This window comes from Panthera onca, chromosome E2 (genome assembly GCF_046562875.1).
Source record: "Panthera onca isolate mPanOnc1 chromosome E2, mPanOnc1 haplotype 2, whole genome shotgun sequence".
NCBI classification, from domain to species: Eukaryota; Metazoa; Chordata; class Mammalia; order Carnivora; family Felidae; genus Panthera; species Panthera onca.
Window position 1 is genome coordinate 59716889 of NC_138353.1, and position 17657 is coordinate 59734545.

General features: G+C 55.6%; 1 protein-coding gene across 6 annotated transcripts in view; it reads right to left on the reverse strand.

Moving 5' to 3' along the window:
- Positions 1-17657, reverse strand: part of CA5A (carbonic anhydrase 5A) — a 45600-nt gene that overhangs the window by 22481 nt on the left and 5462 nt on the right. The window contains exons 1-2 of one of the 6 annotated variants that reach the window (XM_081791342.1): positions 10907-11696; positions 7428-7625 (exon numbers count right to left, since the gene is read on the reverse strand). In XM_081791342.1, the coding sequence (XP_081647468.1) occupies positions 7428-7625; positions 10907-11063 (355 nt within the window). In that variant the 5' untranslated portion in view covers positions 11064-11696. Of the gene's footprint in view, positions 1-7427; positions 7626-10906; positions 11707-17657 lie in introns of those variants that run through there. The other 5 variants (XM_081791347.1, XM_081791346.1, XM_081791343.1 and 2 more) reach the window with 5 other exon arrangements.

The window sequence follows — 17657 nt, forward strand, 5'->3', positions numbered from 1 at the left end:
CAGACCTCACCGCTCGGCGGGCCTGCCTCCACTCCAGGAGCCAATGTCCACTGAGCGCCTGCTGTGTGCACTGGGTGCTGATCTCAGTGGTGAGTGGCCTCGCGCTCAAGGACCTGGGCCCAGCTGGGATCTCTTGGCACTGGCCGTGGTTACCCACTGTCCTTTGGGGGATAAAAGGCTGTCGTTGGCCCCACTTTACAAGTGACTTAAAATTCACTTTGACGTCGGAAGGAGCATTAATGTACCTGCGGCTCTGGCGCCCGACGCCTCAAACTGCCCATCACTGTCCTTGCAAGTGAGGGACCCCCCACCCGGGCAGCTGACACGTCAGGATGCCGCCGACCCGCCAGCAGTTCCAGATTTTCTCCCTCCGCCAGCTGAGTGGGTCACACGGAGTCCCCCGTGGTCAGAAAAGGCGAGACCCCGCCTGGCCGGCGGCGGCTTCTCCGCCGTCTCCGTGCTCCCCCTAGTGGAAGACGTTAGACGCGCACATGGCCCGAGCCCCGCTTGGGTCATTTCATTCTGAACAAAGGCAACAACTATCATCGAATTGTTAATTCAGCTCCCAGAGCGCCAAGTGCTTCCCAGAGCCCTCCTTAATTCCTCCGGAGCCAGGCGGACCTTCCCTTTACAGAGGAGGAGACTGAGGGTCAGAGAGGACCAAGGATCAGAGAGTTTAGGCGGCTTGGTAGAGCTGACGGCCTGCTCCCTCCGCACGCTTCTCTCTCTCTCTCTCTCTGCCCCACAGCAGGACCCTCACCCCCATGCTGTACTCCCCCTGCACCTTCAGGAATACTTGTGTGGCCTCTGGGTGCAGAGACGCAGCACAGGGGCCTGGCCCCCACAGGACACGGGTCTAGCGTGTGGGACAGAGGTGATTTCCCCTCTGTGGCCTATCCCCCCCCCCCCCACTCCACCTAGACAGGTGCACGGGGTGGGAACAGGGATAGGGCAGCAGGGCACCTGGCCTCCCTGGCGTCAGGCTCTACCCTGCGAGGCTGCAGAGCCCTGGCTCCTTTTCTGTGGACGGCGAGCACGGTGTGGGGTTTGGAAAACAGCCCTCGGCTGAATGTTGGATAAGGGCGTCCCCTCTCCACGTGTGGGAACATTTTCTATTTTTGGGGGGTAATTGCCAGGATCCAAGGGGATAAAAGCTGTACCCCGCTCAGCACATGGCTTTGCCACACGAGGAGCACCCGGCCACGTCCAGCAGCAGCATCGACTATGGGTCACTGAACACGCGTCTCTTTCGCGGCTTCTGAGCGCCCATCTGGCAGACTGGGCGGGCGTTGTCACCCCTTCCAGAAGGATCGTCCCTCGGGACTGGGGCAAGACGGCTTCCCGGGAGAGGAGGTGTGTGTGGGGGGAGAGGAGGCCGACGACGGGCCCTGCCTTTGCCGACTTTCCTCCCTCGCTCCCTCTGCTCCCAGGAAGCTCTCTCCCTCCAGCGCCCCTGCACCAGCCCCCACGGTCCCCGGCCCGGGCCGTCAGCTGCTTCTCCAATCCCTTGGAATGCCCCGCTGTCTCCACCTGTCATACATCATCCCTGGCTGGCGCTAATCTCGAAGCGTGAGTATTCCTCGCCCTCTGGAAAAAACTGCTGGACCCTTCTACGCTGACGGAGAATGTCCTCGGCCTCCCGGTTATGTTTCTGTCTGAGTTTCTGGCGGTCACCTGTTTGCGTAACCGGACCTGGGTGATCACAGATCCCGCAAAATTACTTCTACGGCGAGCGCCTTCCCCGCTCACTTCCTTTCCTGCTCGTGGGGCACTTCCTTGCCGTCGATCCAGTGTTTTTTTGAGTTGTGGGACTGTCTCCTTTTTCTCATTTTCTTGCCGCAAACGTGTTTTAACGGGCTCCAGTCTTCAGCTGCGTTTTTCATTTCCTTTGCTCCTGGCAGTTCCCAATTTCCAGTGGCGGTGAGCAAAGAGGACGGGAGAATGTGGAAACAGGGAGAGAGCCTGGGAATCGAGCTGGGGGTGGGGGGGTGTGGGGCATGTGAAATTGAGGAGGAGAGAGAGAAAGGAAACTGGGTTTTTGGGAAAATGACAAGTAAAGTAAAACCAGATTGGCCTGGGTGGACACGAGCCACGGGGGGAATTATCTAGTAATTTATATGGCCAGAGAGAGACACCCAGATAATTCTTTCGGTCTGTGGCGGTGGGGGGGGGGGCGGGGAGGGGGTGGCGAGTCCCTTTGGATCAGATTGAGAAGGTGGTGCCGAAGCCAGAAAGTGAGGGTCAGGCCCAGGTCAACGCACAGGCCTGGCTGCATCAGGGCGCAACGGTCTTGAACGCTGACGGCCGCCTGACTCGGGTGGGCCGGGGTCAGTGCAGGGTCAACAGCAAGCATGCCAGGCCCGGTGGAGAGAGCTCGGGGTGCACCTCCCAGCCCCGGCCACCCTCTCTTCTGGGCACAGCACCTCGCTGCAGGGTGGGCTCGTCCTCTGTCACCGCGGTGCGCTCCGGCCGCCACGCGGGGCTTTGAGGATCAGCCCCGGGCCCGAGCTGTGATCGTCGGGGCAGGGGCGCTGTCTCTCCAAACCGCTCAATCCGGAGGGTGAACCAGAACGGCAGGTGCGTCTCTGGCCCGGGATGACCCCACCAGAGCGGAGCAGGGGCCCCAGGGAGGATTCAGCTTCCTCCCACCTTCCATTCCATTCCTTCCATTCCTTCTGTGGGCCGTCCACCACCTGACTCAGCCACAACCCGGACTTTTCAGGATCTGAGCCGGTACGTTTCCCCTTGTTCGCTTCGGCCAGTCTGAGTCGAGTCTCTGCCACGTGCAACGGTCTTAGCCAGTACAGACGAGGCCTCGCTTGGAGAGCCCACGAGAGCTCAGAGGCAGCAGGGACTGTGGGGGGGGGGGGGCCTGGGACAGTGACGCGTGGGACCGACTGGAACTGGGCCCTGGGAGATGGCCGAGTTCTCCTCCCCGCCTGGGATCAGTGACTGTTGGAGACTGAGGCCGGCCGTACGGGAGTATTTACACCAGGGCAAGCGGGCAAAGTTGCCAATGGCTTCCGGTCCCTCCCCCGAGCCCTAGAGGGCCAGGTGCCAAACCCTTGCCAGCACGCCGCTGGCCAGGCTCACCTGGGCTCGGCTTCCCCGAGGACCCACCTGGGGTCTCCAGGCCCCGTGCTCTGACCGCCCACCTCTGTGGGTCAAGTGCAGCGTCCCCCCGGCCCTGGGCCTCGGGGACCCAGGCTGTCCCCGCATCGCATTTGAGCAGAAGGCGAAAGGAGGGAGGCGGCCGGTTCCCAGGTGACTCCCCTCCGTTTCTGCTCTCTCAACTCGGTCACTTTTTTTGGTCTTCTGTATTAGGGCTCTGGGAAACAAGGGGCGGAATTATCATTACTCAAACTGACTTAAGCAAAAAGAGAGATTTATTGGTCCGGGGGCTGCTTTGGCCTCAGGCACAGTTGCATTTAGAGGCTCCGACAAGGGCCTCAGGCCTCAAGTTTCCTCGCCCCTCTTGGCTTTGCTCTCCCCTGAAGACCGGCGGGCCCAGCTCCCGGCTGCCCCCGCACAACACAGGCTGGAAGGGATTCTCTTCCAACGCCTCCCAGGGGAGCTCTGGCGCTCAGCGGTCTGACCGGGGTCGCACGCCCGCCCCGGGACAGATCCCGGAAGCAGAGAGAGGCTGCCGGGGCTGGCCGTGCCCAATTCTGAGTTACTCTTGGGGTAAAAATTCCAGAGATTGAAATTCTTGACCAAGAGGAGGCCGTGCGCGGTGACTCGGGGGATAATTACGACCTGTGATAGCCTCGTTCTCCAGCCTCGAACCTGAGCCTGAGCTCCCGTGGGGTTCAGAAACATCTAGAGCCCAAGTCACAGGTGCTGTTAAGACGCCCATACAGAAATAACAGCAACAACCTCACCCTGGAAGCATCACAGAGACGTCGCCGCTCCGCCTGTCAGGGCAGTCGGGCGTGGGCTTGGCCGGCACCCTGAGCAGCTGCTGGCTCTCTGGGGACCTGACCACGAGCCCAGGACCTTCTCCCCATGTGCCACGTGGGGCCAGCGCCTTGGCTTCACGCCCGACCTCTGTGGATGTTGGGTGCAGATTTTTCCCAGAGAGAGGTCACGCTTGTGAAGTTCCCTGCTCTGGAGAGCACAGAATCCCATCGTGCGGGCTCTGTGACTTCTGGCCATGGACGTCTCTGCACCTCATTTTTCTTATCTGTCAAATGGGAGCCAACACCCATCTCAGCAATCCTCAGGAGTACTCAAGTTTCTGCAAGCAAAGCGTTGCCAAGGAGAAGGGTCCAGCAAACAGCGGATGCGGTGACTCCGGTGGGCTTTCCAAGCAGCGGGAACTGGGTTTGAACCTGACCCTCCACTCGCTGTGCTCGACCTTGAATGAGCCACGTCTCTGGGCCTCGGTCCTTGAGGAGAATGAGGAGACAGACGCTGTCCGCTGTGGTGTCTGCTTAGGGCCATGCTGTTATCCATTGGATGGAGGTACTTTTTTTTTTTAACGTTTATTTATTTTTGAGACAGAGAGAGACAGAGCATGAACGGGGGAGGGGCAGAGAGAGAGGGAGACACAGAATCGGAAACAGGCTCCAGGCTCTGAGCCATCAGCCCGGAGCCCGACGCGGGGCTCGAACTCACGGACCGCGAGATCGTGACCTGAGCCGAAGTCGGACGCTTCACCGACTGAGCCACCCAGGCGCCCCTGGAGGTACTTTTGAAAGAGGATGTTCACTCGTCTGTGCGGCAAAGCTTCCACCTTCTAGAAACAGCATCGCAATCTACCCTGGGACCACCGCTTCCCGGAGCATGTGGTCTCGGTGAGGCTATCACTCGGCGTTACAGGTGCTCCACTGACCAGCCACTGACGAGGTGCCACGCTCAGCCACCACACCCTTTCCCCTGGGAATCTGAACAATTTTTGTCAAATGTATCCTAACGATACACAGGCAGAATTCCTAAGTGACCTTTGACGCTTTTTGTGTTTTATGACTGAAAGGAAAATAAACCTATGTAGATATCAGTAAGACCCATAACTGCACATAATAATTATATGGGAGGAGTATGAATTCTAGAGGAACACATCCACAACCATATCTGTTTTTCCCAAAATGATTACTACATTCACATAACTAATAACCAAGCAACGGAAAGTTCAGGAACTATTATTCTTTGCTCAGTCTTTTCAACTTGCTGCATAAGGGGCACCTGGCTGCCTCGGTCAGTAGAGCATGAGGCTCTTGATCTTGGAGTCGTGAGTTCAAGCTCCACATTGCGGGTAGAGTTTACTTCAAAATAAATCGGGGCACCTGGGTGGCTCAGTCGGTTTCGCGTCCGACTTCAGCTCAGGTCATGATCTCACAGTTGACGGGTTTGAGCCCCGCGCCGGGCTCTGTGCTGACGGCTCGGAGCCTGGAGCCTGCTTCGGATCCTGTGTCTTCTTCTCTCTCTGCCCCTCCCCCGCTCACGCTCTGTCTCTGTCTCTCAAAGATAAACATTAAAAAAATGTGTTTTAAAAAAACAAAAGCGATGAAGTTCCTGCACAAAAATTTTTAAAAATGGTACAAACCACATTGAACCTGGAAATTCAATTTTGGTTGCTCCTTGGGAATCCGGACTTGGAAGAGACCAGCGAGGGCACAGAAGGCGGCCCACCGAGTAGGTGAGCACACACATCGCTATGCCGGGCAGCTCCTGTGCTTTCTAGGGTCTCAGAACACAGCTTCCCCTTCTCTCCTTTGAGCCCATCTCGTCCTTCCCAGAAGTTCCTCTGTGCGTGCCTTGGCCAGAGTTGGCGTTTTGCCACCCCCCACCCCCTTGCCGGCCTCAGCGAACGCCATGTGAGAGGCGTGCCCGAGGGTCACGGTGAAGACCAACCTGGGGAAGCCCCCACCCCGCAGCCGCTCCGTCCATCGGAGGCAGGCCGGTTGAGGCTGGGCCTCCGCTCACCATCCAGCCCCTCTCCCGGGGCCCCCGGAAGGCCGGCACATGGGCTGCACGTGGCTCCGGGTGCCCGGAGTGGGGGCTGCGGCCGCTCGCACACTTCCAGGCCGGGTGACACGGAATCAGCATCAGGACAGAGCCAGGACGCAGGGCTGACACCTCCCGGTGACGGCGGGAGCAGACTGACAGTCTAGGGCCGACGCTCGGCTCTAACGAAGGCTCCGCACGCCCTGCGCGAGGGCAAGGCCGCGAGCAAGCTCCCACTCCGGCGTCCTGCTGCCGGTGACCCAGGAAGGCGGACTCAGGTCAGCAGCCAGGGCAGGTGGCAGCAGCCTGCTTCGGGAGCTGGTCCGTGCGACGCCGGGAGCGAGGCCTCGTTTCTTCCTCCAACAGCCTTTGAGGCGGGTGCCCTGCTCCCCACTCCCGAGGGGAGAATTGAGGCTCCTTTGCTCCCTTAACTCCTCATTCGAGGTTCATCCATCAGTTTACTGAGCACCTGTGACGCTCAGCATAAACTAGAGGTCTTGCCCTCCTGGGCCTGGCGTCCTCGCAGGGCGATGATGGGGAAGTAAGATGACTGGGTGCGTGGAAGGGGATGGGCTGAGGGCTGGCCCACGAGGGACCTGGGACTGGGGGCTGGGCCGGGGGTCCCCAGATTCGAGCGCTCCCAAGACTCAGCGTAGAGCCGTACGCGTGGCTAAGATTTATTACAGCGAAACGACGCAAGCACATTCTGTAGACGGCGCTGCCTGGAGGAAACCAGGCGCCGGCCTCCAGAGCCCTCTCTCGTGGAGTCACACGGGACACACCGGGTCCCCCCAGCATTGAGCCGTGACAACACGTGTGAAGTCACGTCCACCAGGGAAGCCGGTGAGAGGCCTGCTGCCTAAGGTTTTCCACTGGGGGCTGGCCGCGTAGCACCCTCTGCCCGTCCACGCGACAACCCCGGCTCCCAGAAGGAAGACGGGCGTGCGGCATAAACAGGGTTTACGACGATACCGGCAGGTGCTGAAGGAAGGCCAGACGGAATCCGGCAGCAGTCCCGATGGAAAGCAGGGGTGGAAGGCAGCTTCCCAGACCTCACGGAGTCCCTGCTCCGTCCCCTGTGCCTCACAGCCGCTGGGCGTCCTCTGGGCAGGGACCAGCGAGGGGCCCGGCTCTGGACGGCCTGCCTCGGCCTTGGTACAATTTCATTCTGCCTCTGCTTGCGGGCCCCGCCCCCACCGCGCCTCTCTCCCCGACCTGCTCCGCTCTCCTCTGTGACCTGCCGTACATGTGCGTTTCTCTTGGCACATCGTTTCTTCCCGACCGGCCCCCAGGATGTGCAGCAGAGCCGTGCAAGTGTCGGGCGTGGGCGTCATAATCCTTCAAGTGAGCGTCACCTCCCTGCCCTGCGACGCTGAGATGCCTCTGTTCTTTGCCCCCAAACACCACGCGTCAGCAAAGCGCCGGTCCCCTTCTCTGCCCAGCCCGTAGCCTGGCTGTGACAGGCCCCGGCCCCGGCTCACCTGACCCCTCAGTGGAGTCGTCGAACTCCACCTGGAAGAAGTAGCCGGTGTTCCAGACGTAGAGGCAGCTCTCCGCGGCGTAGGAGACCATGAGAGGCTTCAGTCGCGGGTCGTAGACGCTGTCCCTGCAGCGGATGTTGATGGGGGACTGCCGGGTGCCCCCCGGCACAGAGACGGGGCCCTTCCAGAGGGGGTGCCCTGGGGTAGAGAGAAGGAAGAGAAGGCCTCCACTGATGCACTGGAGTGATTGGTGCCTCAGGGCAGGTGGCCTCGTCACAAACGGGGCCCCAGAGGAGCCAGGTCTCTGGAAACCGGCCCGACGCGGAGCCCGGGGGCCGCCAGATGCCCAGCAGCCCAACCCCGGCCCTGCATGCGGGGCCTTCGCTTCATCTCCTCGCTGAACCCTCCCCCCAAAACCGGCTTTCCCGCGCGGCATTGATCTGCTTTGGATCCACGGTCATCGTCACGGTGTGGTCACGGGAAGTCCGTGCCCCCCCACCCCCACCCTGGGGCTCCAGCCCACAGGGGTCACAGGAAGTCCGTGCCCACCCCCCAACGTGTTACATTTGCACACGGGGCTGCCAACCACGTGCACACAGTCTCTGTCCCCAGTGAAAGGGCGTTGCTCATGACCGTGCACCATGAGGTGAGGCTGCTTGGATCCTGAACGGGCTCCCAGGGCCTGTTCCTGGCGGCCATGTGCCTCCAGGGCGAGGGCCGCGCAGCAAAGTAAGTCTGGTCTTTGCCGACGCAGGTGTCTGATGGGAAGTGATCAAAGTAATACGGTATCTCCTTCTCGCTGACTCAACACCTCCCGCCGTGGGCCAAGCACCAGCCTCAGTGCCAGGAAGGACGCACTGAATGGATGTGGACCCGCCCCGCCGCCCGGCTGAGCCAAATCCGGGAAGCCTCGCGGATGCATCAGCCACAGGTGCCAGCTCACGTGTCCGAGAACTTGCCCCGAAGGGCCCGCGTGGGCCCTGTCTGCCACGGCCAGGGTGCGATGCCCCCGCCAGCACGGATGTCACCAATCCGGCCCGGGGAAGGGACGCGCTCCCTCGGCGAAAGGTAGCGCCCGTGGGTCCCGGGGCGTGGCCAGGGAATGTGGGATTGAGATGACTCTGGAACATTTTATAACGCTGTCAGTGTTCTCTCCAGGCCGAGCCACCGGCGACTTTCGGTCACACAGAGGTCCCCGCGGTTTCTCTGCCTGCGGTTCAGCAGCTGGCGGTCAACCGCAGTCGGGCAGCGGACGATCCCGCTTCTCACGTGCTATCGGGTCGCTGATGGCCTAAGGCTCGGTCACTCATCCCGCTTCACCTCATCGCCTGGGCGTTTTATCACCTCACGTCATCGCCAAAGTGAGGATAGTGCGGTAAGGCCGCGGTGACGTTACCTTGACTACGACGTTCCGGTTTTCTGTTTTATTATCGGTCCCGTTGTTCACCTCTGTGCCAAATTTACAGATTAAACTTACTGTAGCTATGCGCGTTTAGGAGAAAACAGTCTACATAAAGTTCCATCCCTTCTTTCCAGAATCCCAGGGGCTCCTGGAACGGCCCCCGGCCCCCGATAATACACTGGGGGGGGGGGCGGGCGGTGTATTTAGTAACAAACTCTCTTTATCCCCCAAGGGAAATGTTCTGCCAAGTACCGACGCACAAGACGCTAACATGAGGCACACACCTCTCAGGAAGCTCCAGTCTTCCTTGGGCGGAAGAGACTGTCCAACGTGGCGTTCTGAAATCGCCGTGGAGCCCTGGGGTTCCCCTGAAGGTAGTCTGAAGACCAGTTGACACAGAACGTTACTCTGTCCTGCACACGGGTGTGGGGATGTGCGAGGATGTGGTTGGTCATAGTTAGAGATTGGAGCCCACCTCACATTCCCCAAAAAGGAAGTGGTTCAATACGGAGGTATCGACGCTACGGCTCAAGGTGATAGTAACAACAGTCAGTGCCTGGGATGCGGTTCCCCGTTCTAGGCCGGTCCATCCCCGGCCTCCTCTCTGCCTCACACGGCGCCGTGTGATAAGTACCGTGATTTCCCGGGGGTCAAGGGGGGAAGGCACCTGCCGAGGGGTCCGGAAGTGGCAGGGCCAGGGTTCCGGTCGAGGGGGCTTGATGTCCGTCCCGATCACACCAAGCGTAAAAGAAGGGACGGTTGTGAGGATGTCTCCAGTCGAGTCGAGAACACCCAGGTGCAGATCGACGTGTCCAGTGGGGTCCGCGTTTGCTTCGGTGAGAAGCCTTGTGAATGCGTGGACCCGTTTCCCGTGCGTGGAGGAAAGCGTCAGAGGTGAGCCCTGAAGCACACCTAGCGGTGGCGTCTGGGAGCTGGGCTCGGAGGCCGGTCAGGTGTGAGCGCCTTTCCGTGTGGTCTGAAGTCTACAGGTAGGTCCAGGGCAGGGCCCAGCGATTTACTTCCGGCTCCCGGTGCCGACCTTGCTGCCATCCCGGGCACCCACTCCGAGTCCGAGTCCGGAACGTTCACTGGGAGCCCACTGTGCACCGGGCTTTCTGCATGTGGTTCCGTGTCTACATGACCCAATGAGACAAGCGCTTCTCCCATTTTACAGGCAAGGAGACTGGGGCTCAGGGGGCATGAAAGCAGCCGGCCCCGCTCTCACCTCTGACAAGAGTCACTTGTCCCGAGTGACCACACTCAGGAGCCACTGAGAAGAAGCCCAAGCTCTTCCCACTGGCCAACCTGGACGGTGTGGATATTTTAGGAATGAAAATCAGGAGTGATCTCATCAGCCAGCCTTTTTTTTTTTTTTTTTTTTTGGACAGAGGAGAAATCTGAGACCCACAATGAGGGAGGTCGCAGAATGTTAAGGACACTGCCGTCAGGGTGCGGCTGACCCAGGGCAGTCTTTGGTTGGATGATGTGTTTGTTTGTTTTTTTTTTTAATTTTTTTTTTAACATTTATTTATTATTGAGAGACAGAGAGAGACAGAGCATGAGCAGGGGAGGGGCCGAGAGACAGGGAGACACAGAAGCGGAAGCAGGCACCAGGCTCTGAACTGTCAGCACAGAGCCCGACACGGGGCTCGAACTCACAAACCGTCAGATCATGAGCTGAGCCAAAGTCGGACGCTTAACCGAGGGAGCCACCCAGGTGCCCCTGGATAATGTGTTTACTGCACGTTTGCTGAGAATGGTCTCGGCCTGAGGGGTTCTGGAGCTCAAACGACTGGCTGGGACTGGTTGGCGGGGCTAATTTCTAGGGGGCTGGATGGTCCTAGTAACAACCCATCCCAGGGGGCACTTGCTAACTGTCTTCTTCTGAGGGTCTCACCCTCCTGATGGCCCCACGGAATGGAGCTGAAAGGAACTGTCCAAGTTCACCCACAGGAAAAGGAGACAGACCGGGAACCTGAACCCCAGCAGGCCGGTTCTAACGCCTCTCATTTTGGAAGACGCTACAGAATTAGCCAAACATCAAAGTGCATCTGGGGAAATCTGAGGGCCCACTTACCAGTATCAGTCTGACTTCTCTGCACACAAGGACCCTGTGAGCACCTTTGCTCCGGCCTCAGCGGATGACGGCGGGGGGTCCCCCACATCCGCTTGACGGAGACGGAGAAATCGGATGACTTCCAAAGGCTCCTGCCCAACACCGGGGTCCTCAACATCTTCAAACTGCTCCCCTCAGAGCCCCGTAAACCCAGGGTGATCTTCCTACTCTCTGCTCTCACTTTGGTCTGGACGATCGTGGAACGGGGTCAGCCTACCTCTTTTTGTAGAACCTCACCCAACCCCCTGATCCCGAAGGTTAAATTTCAACCCGCGCCTGCCCCAGCTTCTGGACGATGCTCAGTTTGGCATAGGGGTGGGTGCCCCTCGACAGACCTGTGGCCTTCACCGTGGCCAGCCCCTCGGTTCGCTTCGATCTGGTAAACAGCAGAGTGTGCCGGGGAATCAGGAGCACACAGTGGAGAGCCCAATGCTCGTCCTGGCGAAGAGGGCAGGAGGCAAATAGGAGAGAGCAAAGGCCTTGTTCCTGGATGTTGACCCCTAGTTTGGAGCCGTGTCATATGCATGTAGGGCCAGGCACAAAGCCGTGCCGTGTGTGTGCGGAGGGAGTGGCAGGTTCCGGAGTGCAGGGACAGGAATTAGGCAAAGCACGGCCGAGGTGGAGGGGCAGGAGGGCAGGTGACCCCTCTCTGCCAGGAACAAAGAGACATGACCTGATACAAATTTGTTCTGCCTAAAGTAACACGTCCTGGCTGGCCCAGGGCGCTCCCAGGTCACCGTGTCAGCATGGATCCTGATGCCCCCCTTTTCATGCACAAAGTGTCGACACTGTGACGGCGAATCAGGCAGTCGCCCTGACTATACAACTGGCAATGTTCTCATGTGCCAGATAATAAAAAACCCCTACTTTGGACTAAACAGTAGTTTATTCCTCCTGACGCTTTTTACCTGTGAAACGGAGACTTCAGGGTGAATTGGAAATAATTGTCATTGGGGGGGGGGGGGGTTAAGTGTGCAAACTTCAAAGGGTCAGGGATGTCATAACTTATCATAGAATCCTGGACTCTTAGATCTGGAAAACCCCACAGAACAGGGGTTTGGAACCTTGGGTCCACGTGTGGGTTCCCAAGAACCCAGTTGGTCACGTGCACAGAATTTTGACCTGGTCTCTGGTGGCCCCTGCGTCTGCCTGCCTTCCTTGCAACTCTGAAATACACGTGGTTTTCTTCCACAGAGGCATTCTGCAAGGGTACCTACCCTTGGGTAGCTTCATTCATTCATTCATTCATTCATGGACTTCTGCCCCAGTTCCCTCCTCTGTAAGGTAGGGAAATAATAGCACTAACTCCGCTATGTTGCCCTCAGGGTTTAACGAATCCATGACTAATGCACTTAGGAGAGAGGTATTTCTGTTACCGATGCCCAGGGCAGCCTTCCAGGCGTTCTAGGAGCTGGCTGAGCCCTGAAGGAACGCGGGTTTCCCGGGCATCGGGGACCCTGTCAGCCAGCACTCCGTAGCCCCCTTTGCTCTGAAGGGCATGTCCTTGGCCGTGCTCAGCTACTCGGCCGTCCTCAGCCAGCCTATTTGAGGTAGAACGCCACACTGGCTGTCCCCGTGGTCCTGGGGTCTTCCCGTCCTTCCTGTAGCCACACGACAGAGCTCTGCTTTATCTAGAAAATACTGCCAACTGAGCCTGCCCCACGCAACCCTCCCAGCCGTCTCAAACATCAGTTCAGCCACTGTTACAGTAGAAACTGAAATGTCTGCCATCAAAAGAGATAGAGAAGCCATTTACATGCATGTTATGAAAAATATTTCAAGTACGTCAAAGGTGAAAAATGAATGCCTCTATCTTTTTGTGAACTGCACTCTGATAGCAGTTTCTTGTGGCTCTTTGTGGAAATCTCCACGACATAAAATCTTCTCTCTCTCTCTATTTTTTTTTTAATTTTTTTTTTAACGTTTATTTATTTTTGAGACAGAGAGAGACAGAGCATGAACGGGGGAGGGGCAGAGAGAGAGGGAGACACAGAATCGGAAGCAGGCTCCAGGCTCTGAGCCATCAGCCCAGAGCCCGACGCGGGGCTCGAACTCGTGGACCGCGAGATCGTGACCTGAGCTGAAGTTGGACCCTTAACCGACTGAGCCACCCAAGCGCCCCAACCTCTCACTATTTTGAATACTGGAGATAATCATATCCTATGTAAAGGGTATATATGTGTACATATGTATGTATATAGATACAGATGTAGTCACTTGATAATTATCATGAATAAGCTTTTACATCCGTGCTTTTTGCTTGTTTTTTTTGAACTGTAGAATACCCTGTGAAAAGATATACCATAATTCATCAAATCACTCCCTTTACAGATGGCCTATTTTTTTTAATTTAATGTTTATTTATTTTGAGAGAGAGAGAGAGAGAGAGAGAGACAGAGACAGTGTGAGTTGGGGAGGATCAGAGAGAGAGGGAGACACAGAATCTGAAGCCGGCTGCAGGCTCCAGGCTCTGAGCCGTCAGCACAGAGCCTGACACGGGGCTTGAACCCGTGAACCGCGAGATCATGACCCAAGCCAAGGTTGGACACTTAACCGACTGAGCCACCCAGGCGCCCCTATTTTTTTTTTTTTTTTTTTTTTGTCTTATAAATGACACTGCGTGAACATCTTTGGAACTCCCACTTTTGACAACCGTGGGTCCGAGGACAAATGTATTAAAATAGTTGATACAAATGCCAACTTACTCTCTTGAGGAAGCACAACATGTCCAATTGTCACCCACTTTCCTCGTATTTTGAGCCAAAGAACCTCATGTTTATCCAAACCAACGCCTTCTAATTCCTTAGTATCTCCTTTGCACGTAAAACACCAATCAGTGGCCTTCATATGATGTGTTGAAATTATCTGCCGGAACTGAACGTTTCTCATGGGGAGTCGTGATGGTTATTTTTCTGTCAATTTGGCTGAGCCACAGTGCCAAGATATTTGGTTGAACATTATCCCGAATGTTTCAGTGTAGATGTGTTTTTTCTTTTTAATGTTTATTTTTGAGAGAGACAGAGCACGAATGGGGGAAGGGCAGAGAGAGAGGAAGACACAGAATCTGAAGCAGTTTCCGGGCTCTGAGCTCTCAGCACAGAGCCTGAAGTGGGGCTCGAACGGATGGACCGCGAGATCATGACCTGAGCCAAAGCTGGACGCTCAACTGACTGAGCCATCCAGGCGCCCTTCAGTGTAGACATTTTTTGGATGTGATTAACATTTAAGTCAGTGGACATGCTCCACTGTGGGCGGGCCTCATCCAATCAGTTGAAGGCCTGAACAGAACAAAGACTGACCTCCCCTGAGCAAGAGGGAATTCTGCCAGAGCCTCCCTTTGGGCTCTGCAGGTCACCCCCTGGTCTCCGGCCTGCTGCTCCTCCCCCCCATCAGATTTTGGACTTGGCTAAGCCTCTCAGTCACATGAGCCAACTCCAGACTGTCCTTCAAAGTGCAGGAAGAAAAGATAGGAATTTCTATCGTTATTTCCTCTCTCACTGGTCATAACTTCTATTTTACATGTTTAATAGAGCACACAGTAATCGTACCCAACACACAGGAATGATTTATTCGTAAATACATATGTGTTGGAGGACCATGCCAAAAGCTTTTTATAGAGCAGACAGTGTGATCAAAGTGTGGAGCTCGCTCTTGTGTGAGACGCCTCGAATTTCTTGGCATCACTCTCTCCAGAGAGGGCTTTATTCTTACGTGATAGAAATTCACATTCATTCCTAAATGGAACTGAATGCTCTCCAAAGTACTTTAAGATCTCCAAATGATACATACACTGTCTGTAAAGAAATTCTGTTCTAGTTGGGGGAAAAAAAAAAAAGAATAGGAAAAAATGCTGATTGGACAAAAATCTTGCAAATACATGCAAGTTTCCACGTGCATTTTGTCCACAGTAATCTCTTTTGTTCTCCAGGGATTTTTTTTTTATGGTACAATTTTGGGCACACGCTTTTATTGATTTTATGGATTTGTAAACCTGTTTCCGTGATCTGAGCAGCCAAGGGGATGCTTTGTAGTGGAAATCTCTTGTTCACAAGGATGTTGAAACTCAGCAGTGCTATTGAGATATTCACCACCTGCCTGGCTTAGTTACACCATCTCCTGAGTCAAATGAAAATCAATGGATCAAAGGTGCCTGGGAGCCCAAGAGAAACACTTTCTCCTCTTTGTTGAAACATACTCAACCTTTCCTTCTGGAAAGTACAAATCAACAGCTCCCGGGAGAAAAGAAACAACCATTGGACAGACATCAATGTTGACACCACTGCTCACATGGGCTTGGGTGCCGCTTTTGGGTCTCGTGAGAGCCCTGGGACACTCGTGCTAGGGGCAGATGCTGTGTACGCCTGCCTGACACCTGGTCCCTTTCCTCTGATAACATCACCCGAGTCTTCCCGGGGACACTAGCCCTCCCCCACTGGCCATCCGTGGGACTCAGGTCAAGCTGACCCCATCCCTGATGTATCTCGGGTTTGGTCAACCGAGGGAAGGTCATTTACAGGTAACCTGAACTGACCAATCAGTGTTAACTCCGGAAGTTTCGCTGCAATTATGGGGAAAGAGACTTAGACTGGTAAGGTGTGCGCCGTGTGCAGTTGCTGGGAACTCTTCTTGAGACCTTGCTCAAGAATGGAGACAAAGTGAGCCCCGGGGCCGGAAGGCTGGAAAAGGAGAGGGGGACGGAGACCGTGACAGAGTACCTGACATTGCCTCAGCCAAGCAATTTCCATTCCCGTATCCTGAAGTGCACTTCCAAACTTGTCATTTATGGAAATCAAGGAGTTCCTCTGATTGTATTCAGCTAGTTTACATTCCCCCGTAGCCCAAAGGGTGCTAACTTGTAGGCACTTAGGTCTCCATCCTACAGACAAGGAACCGAAGCTCAGAGCAGTGACGTGCGCATTGTCTAAGTTCTCCCTCGCCGGAAATTGGCAGAGTCAGGGCTCACGTACGGGGTCTTGAGCTCACTGTCTCATTGAGCCTTGCCTCGTGGCTGTTTGCTTCCATAGGCCCAACGTAAAGTGTATAATCCGTGCTTGCTGCATTGCAGGGAATGGCCAGTCATCTCTTCCAAATACTTACCTGGTGCAAGGAGAGTTTGGGCTGGAATAAAAAGGGTACACATAAGTCTGTGCCCCAATTATCTTCTGCTGCCTGACAAATGACTCCAAAACGTGGGGGCTGAAGACAACGTGCTTGGGCTCACACAACTGCCATCTGGGCAGGGCTCGGTAGAAAGAGCCTGTCTCTGCCCCAGGAGGCCACAGTTGAGACGGCCCATCTGGGACTGGAGGACCCGCTTCCAAGGCGGTGCGCCCACAAGGCTGGCGAGGTGCAGCTGGCTGTCGGTTCCTCTCGATGTGGGCCTCTCTGAATCGGGAAAGCAGCATTTGCTCACCGAGAACAATGAGGAGTGTCATTTAGGAGGGCATGCGGACTCTTCAATAAGTCAAATGCAGAGTTATCATGAGTCCCGGCAATTTGGTTCCAAGGTACACACCCAGGAGGAATGAAAACATACGTGCACGTAAATGCTTGTACACAAATGTGCACAGCAGCATTATTCAAACCAAAACATAGAAATTATCCAAATGTTCAGCAAAGGATGAGTGGATTAAGAAAAAAAACAAAACAGTATCACAAAATGCAATTAATCAGTCATAAAAAACGAAGTTACAGTAATCAAGGCAGTTTGGTGTTGGCTGAAGAATATACAAATCAGTCAGTGGGATGGAAGGGAGCCCAGAAATCGACCTCGGGGGACTGGGCGGTGACAAAAGAGCGAAGGCATCTTCTGAACCAACGGCACTGGGACAACTGTACATCCACATGCAAAAAAATCAGTCGAGACACAGACCTTATGCCCTTCGTAAAAATGATCTCAAAATGGATCGCGGGGGCGCCTGGGTGGCGCAGTCGGTTAAGTGTCCGATTCAGCTCAGGTCACGATCTCGCGGTCTGTGAGTTCGAGCCCCGCGTCAGGCTCTGGGCTGATGGCTCAGAGCCTGGAGCCTGCTTCCGATTCTGTGTCTCCTTCTCTCTCTGCCCCTCCCCCCTTCATGCTCTGTCTCTCTCTGTCTCAAAAATAAATAAACGTCAAAAAAAAAAATTAAAAAAAAAAAAAAAATGGATCGCGGATCGAAATGTAACATGCAAAACTAAAAAGTCCTCAAAGATGACACAGGAGAAAATCTAGGTGACCCTGGGTGTGGTGATGCCTTTTCAGATACGGCACTGAAGGCGCGGTCCGGGAGAGAGATCACTAACACGTGAGCCTTCGTTGACACGAGGAACTTGTGCCGTGTGAGAGACAGTGTCAGAGGACGAGAAGACAAGCCACAGACCGGTAGAAAATATTTGCCAGAGATACAAAGACGGAACACCAAGAGTGACCTCTGGGTGACCACGATGTGTCACCGGAGGCCTCGCGAACTGTCACAAATATCCCACTCTGATGGGGGATGTTGGTGACGGGGGGAGGCCGTGAGCGTGGACGCGCGAGGGCTGCACATGCTGTCTCTGTACTTTTCTGTTCCGCTTTGCTGTCAACCGAAAACTGCTCTAAAAAATAAGATTAAGTAACAACAACAACAAAAAGATGTGCAGGCCTAACACACGTTACAACGGGGATGGACGGCCCTTGAAAATGTCATATGAGTGAAAGAAGCCAGTCACAAAAGGCCACAAGTTGTAGGAT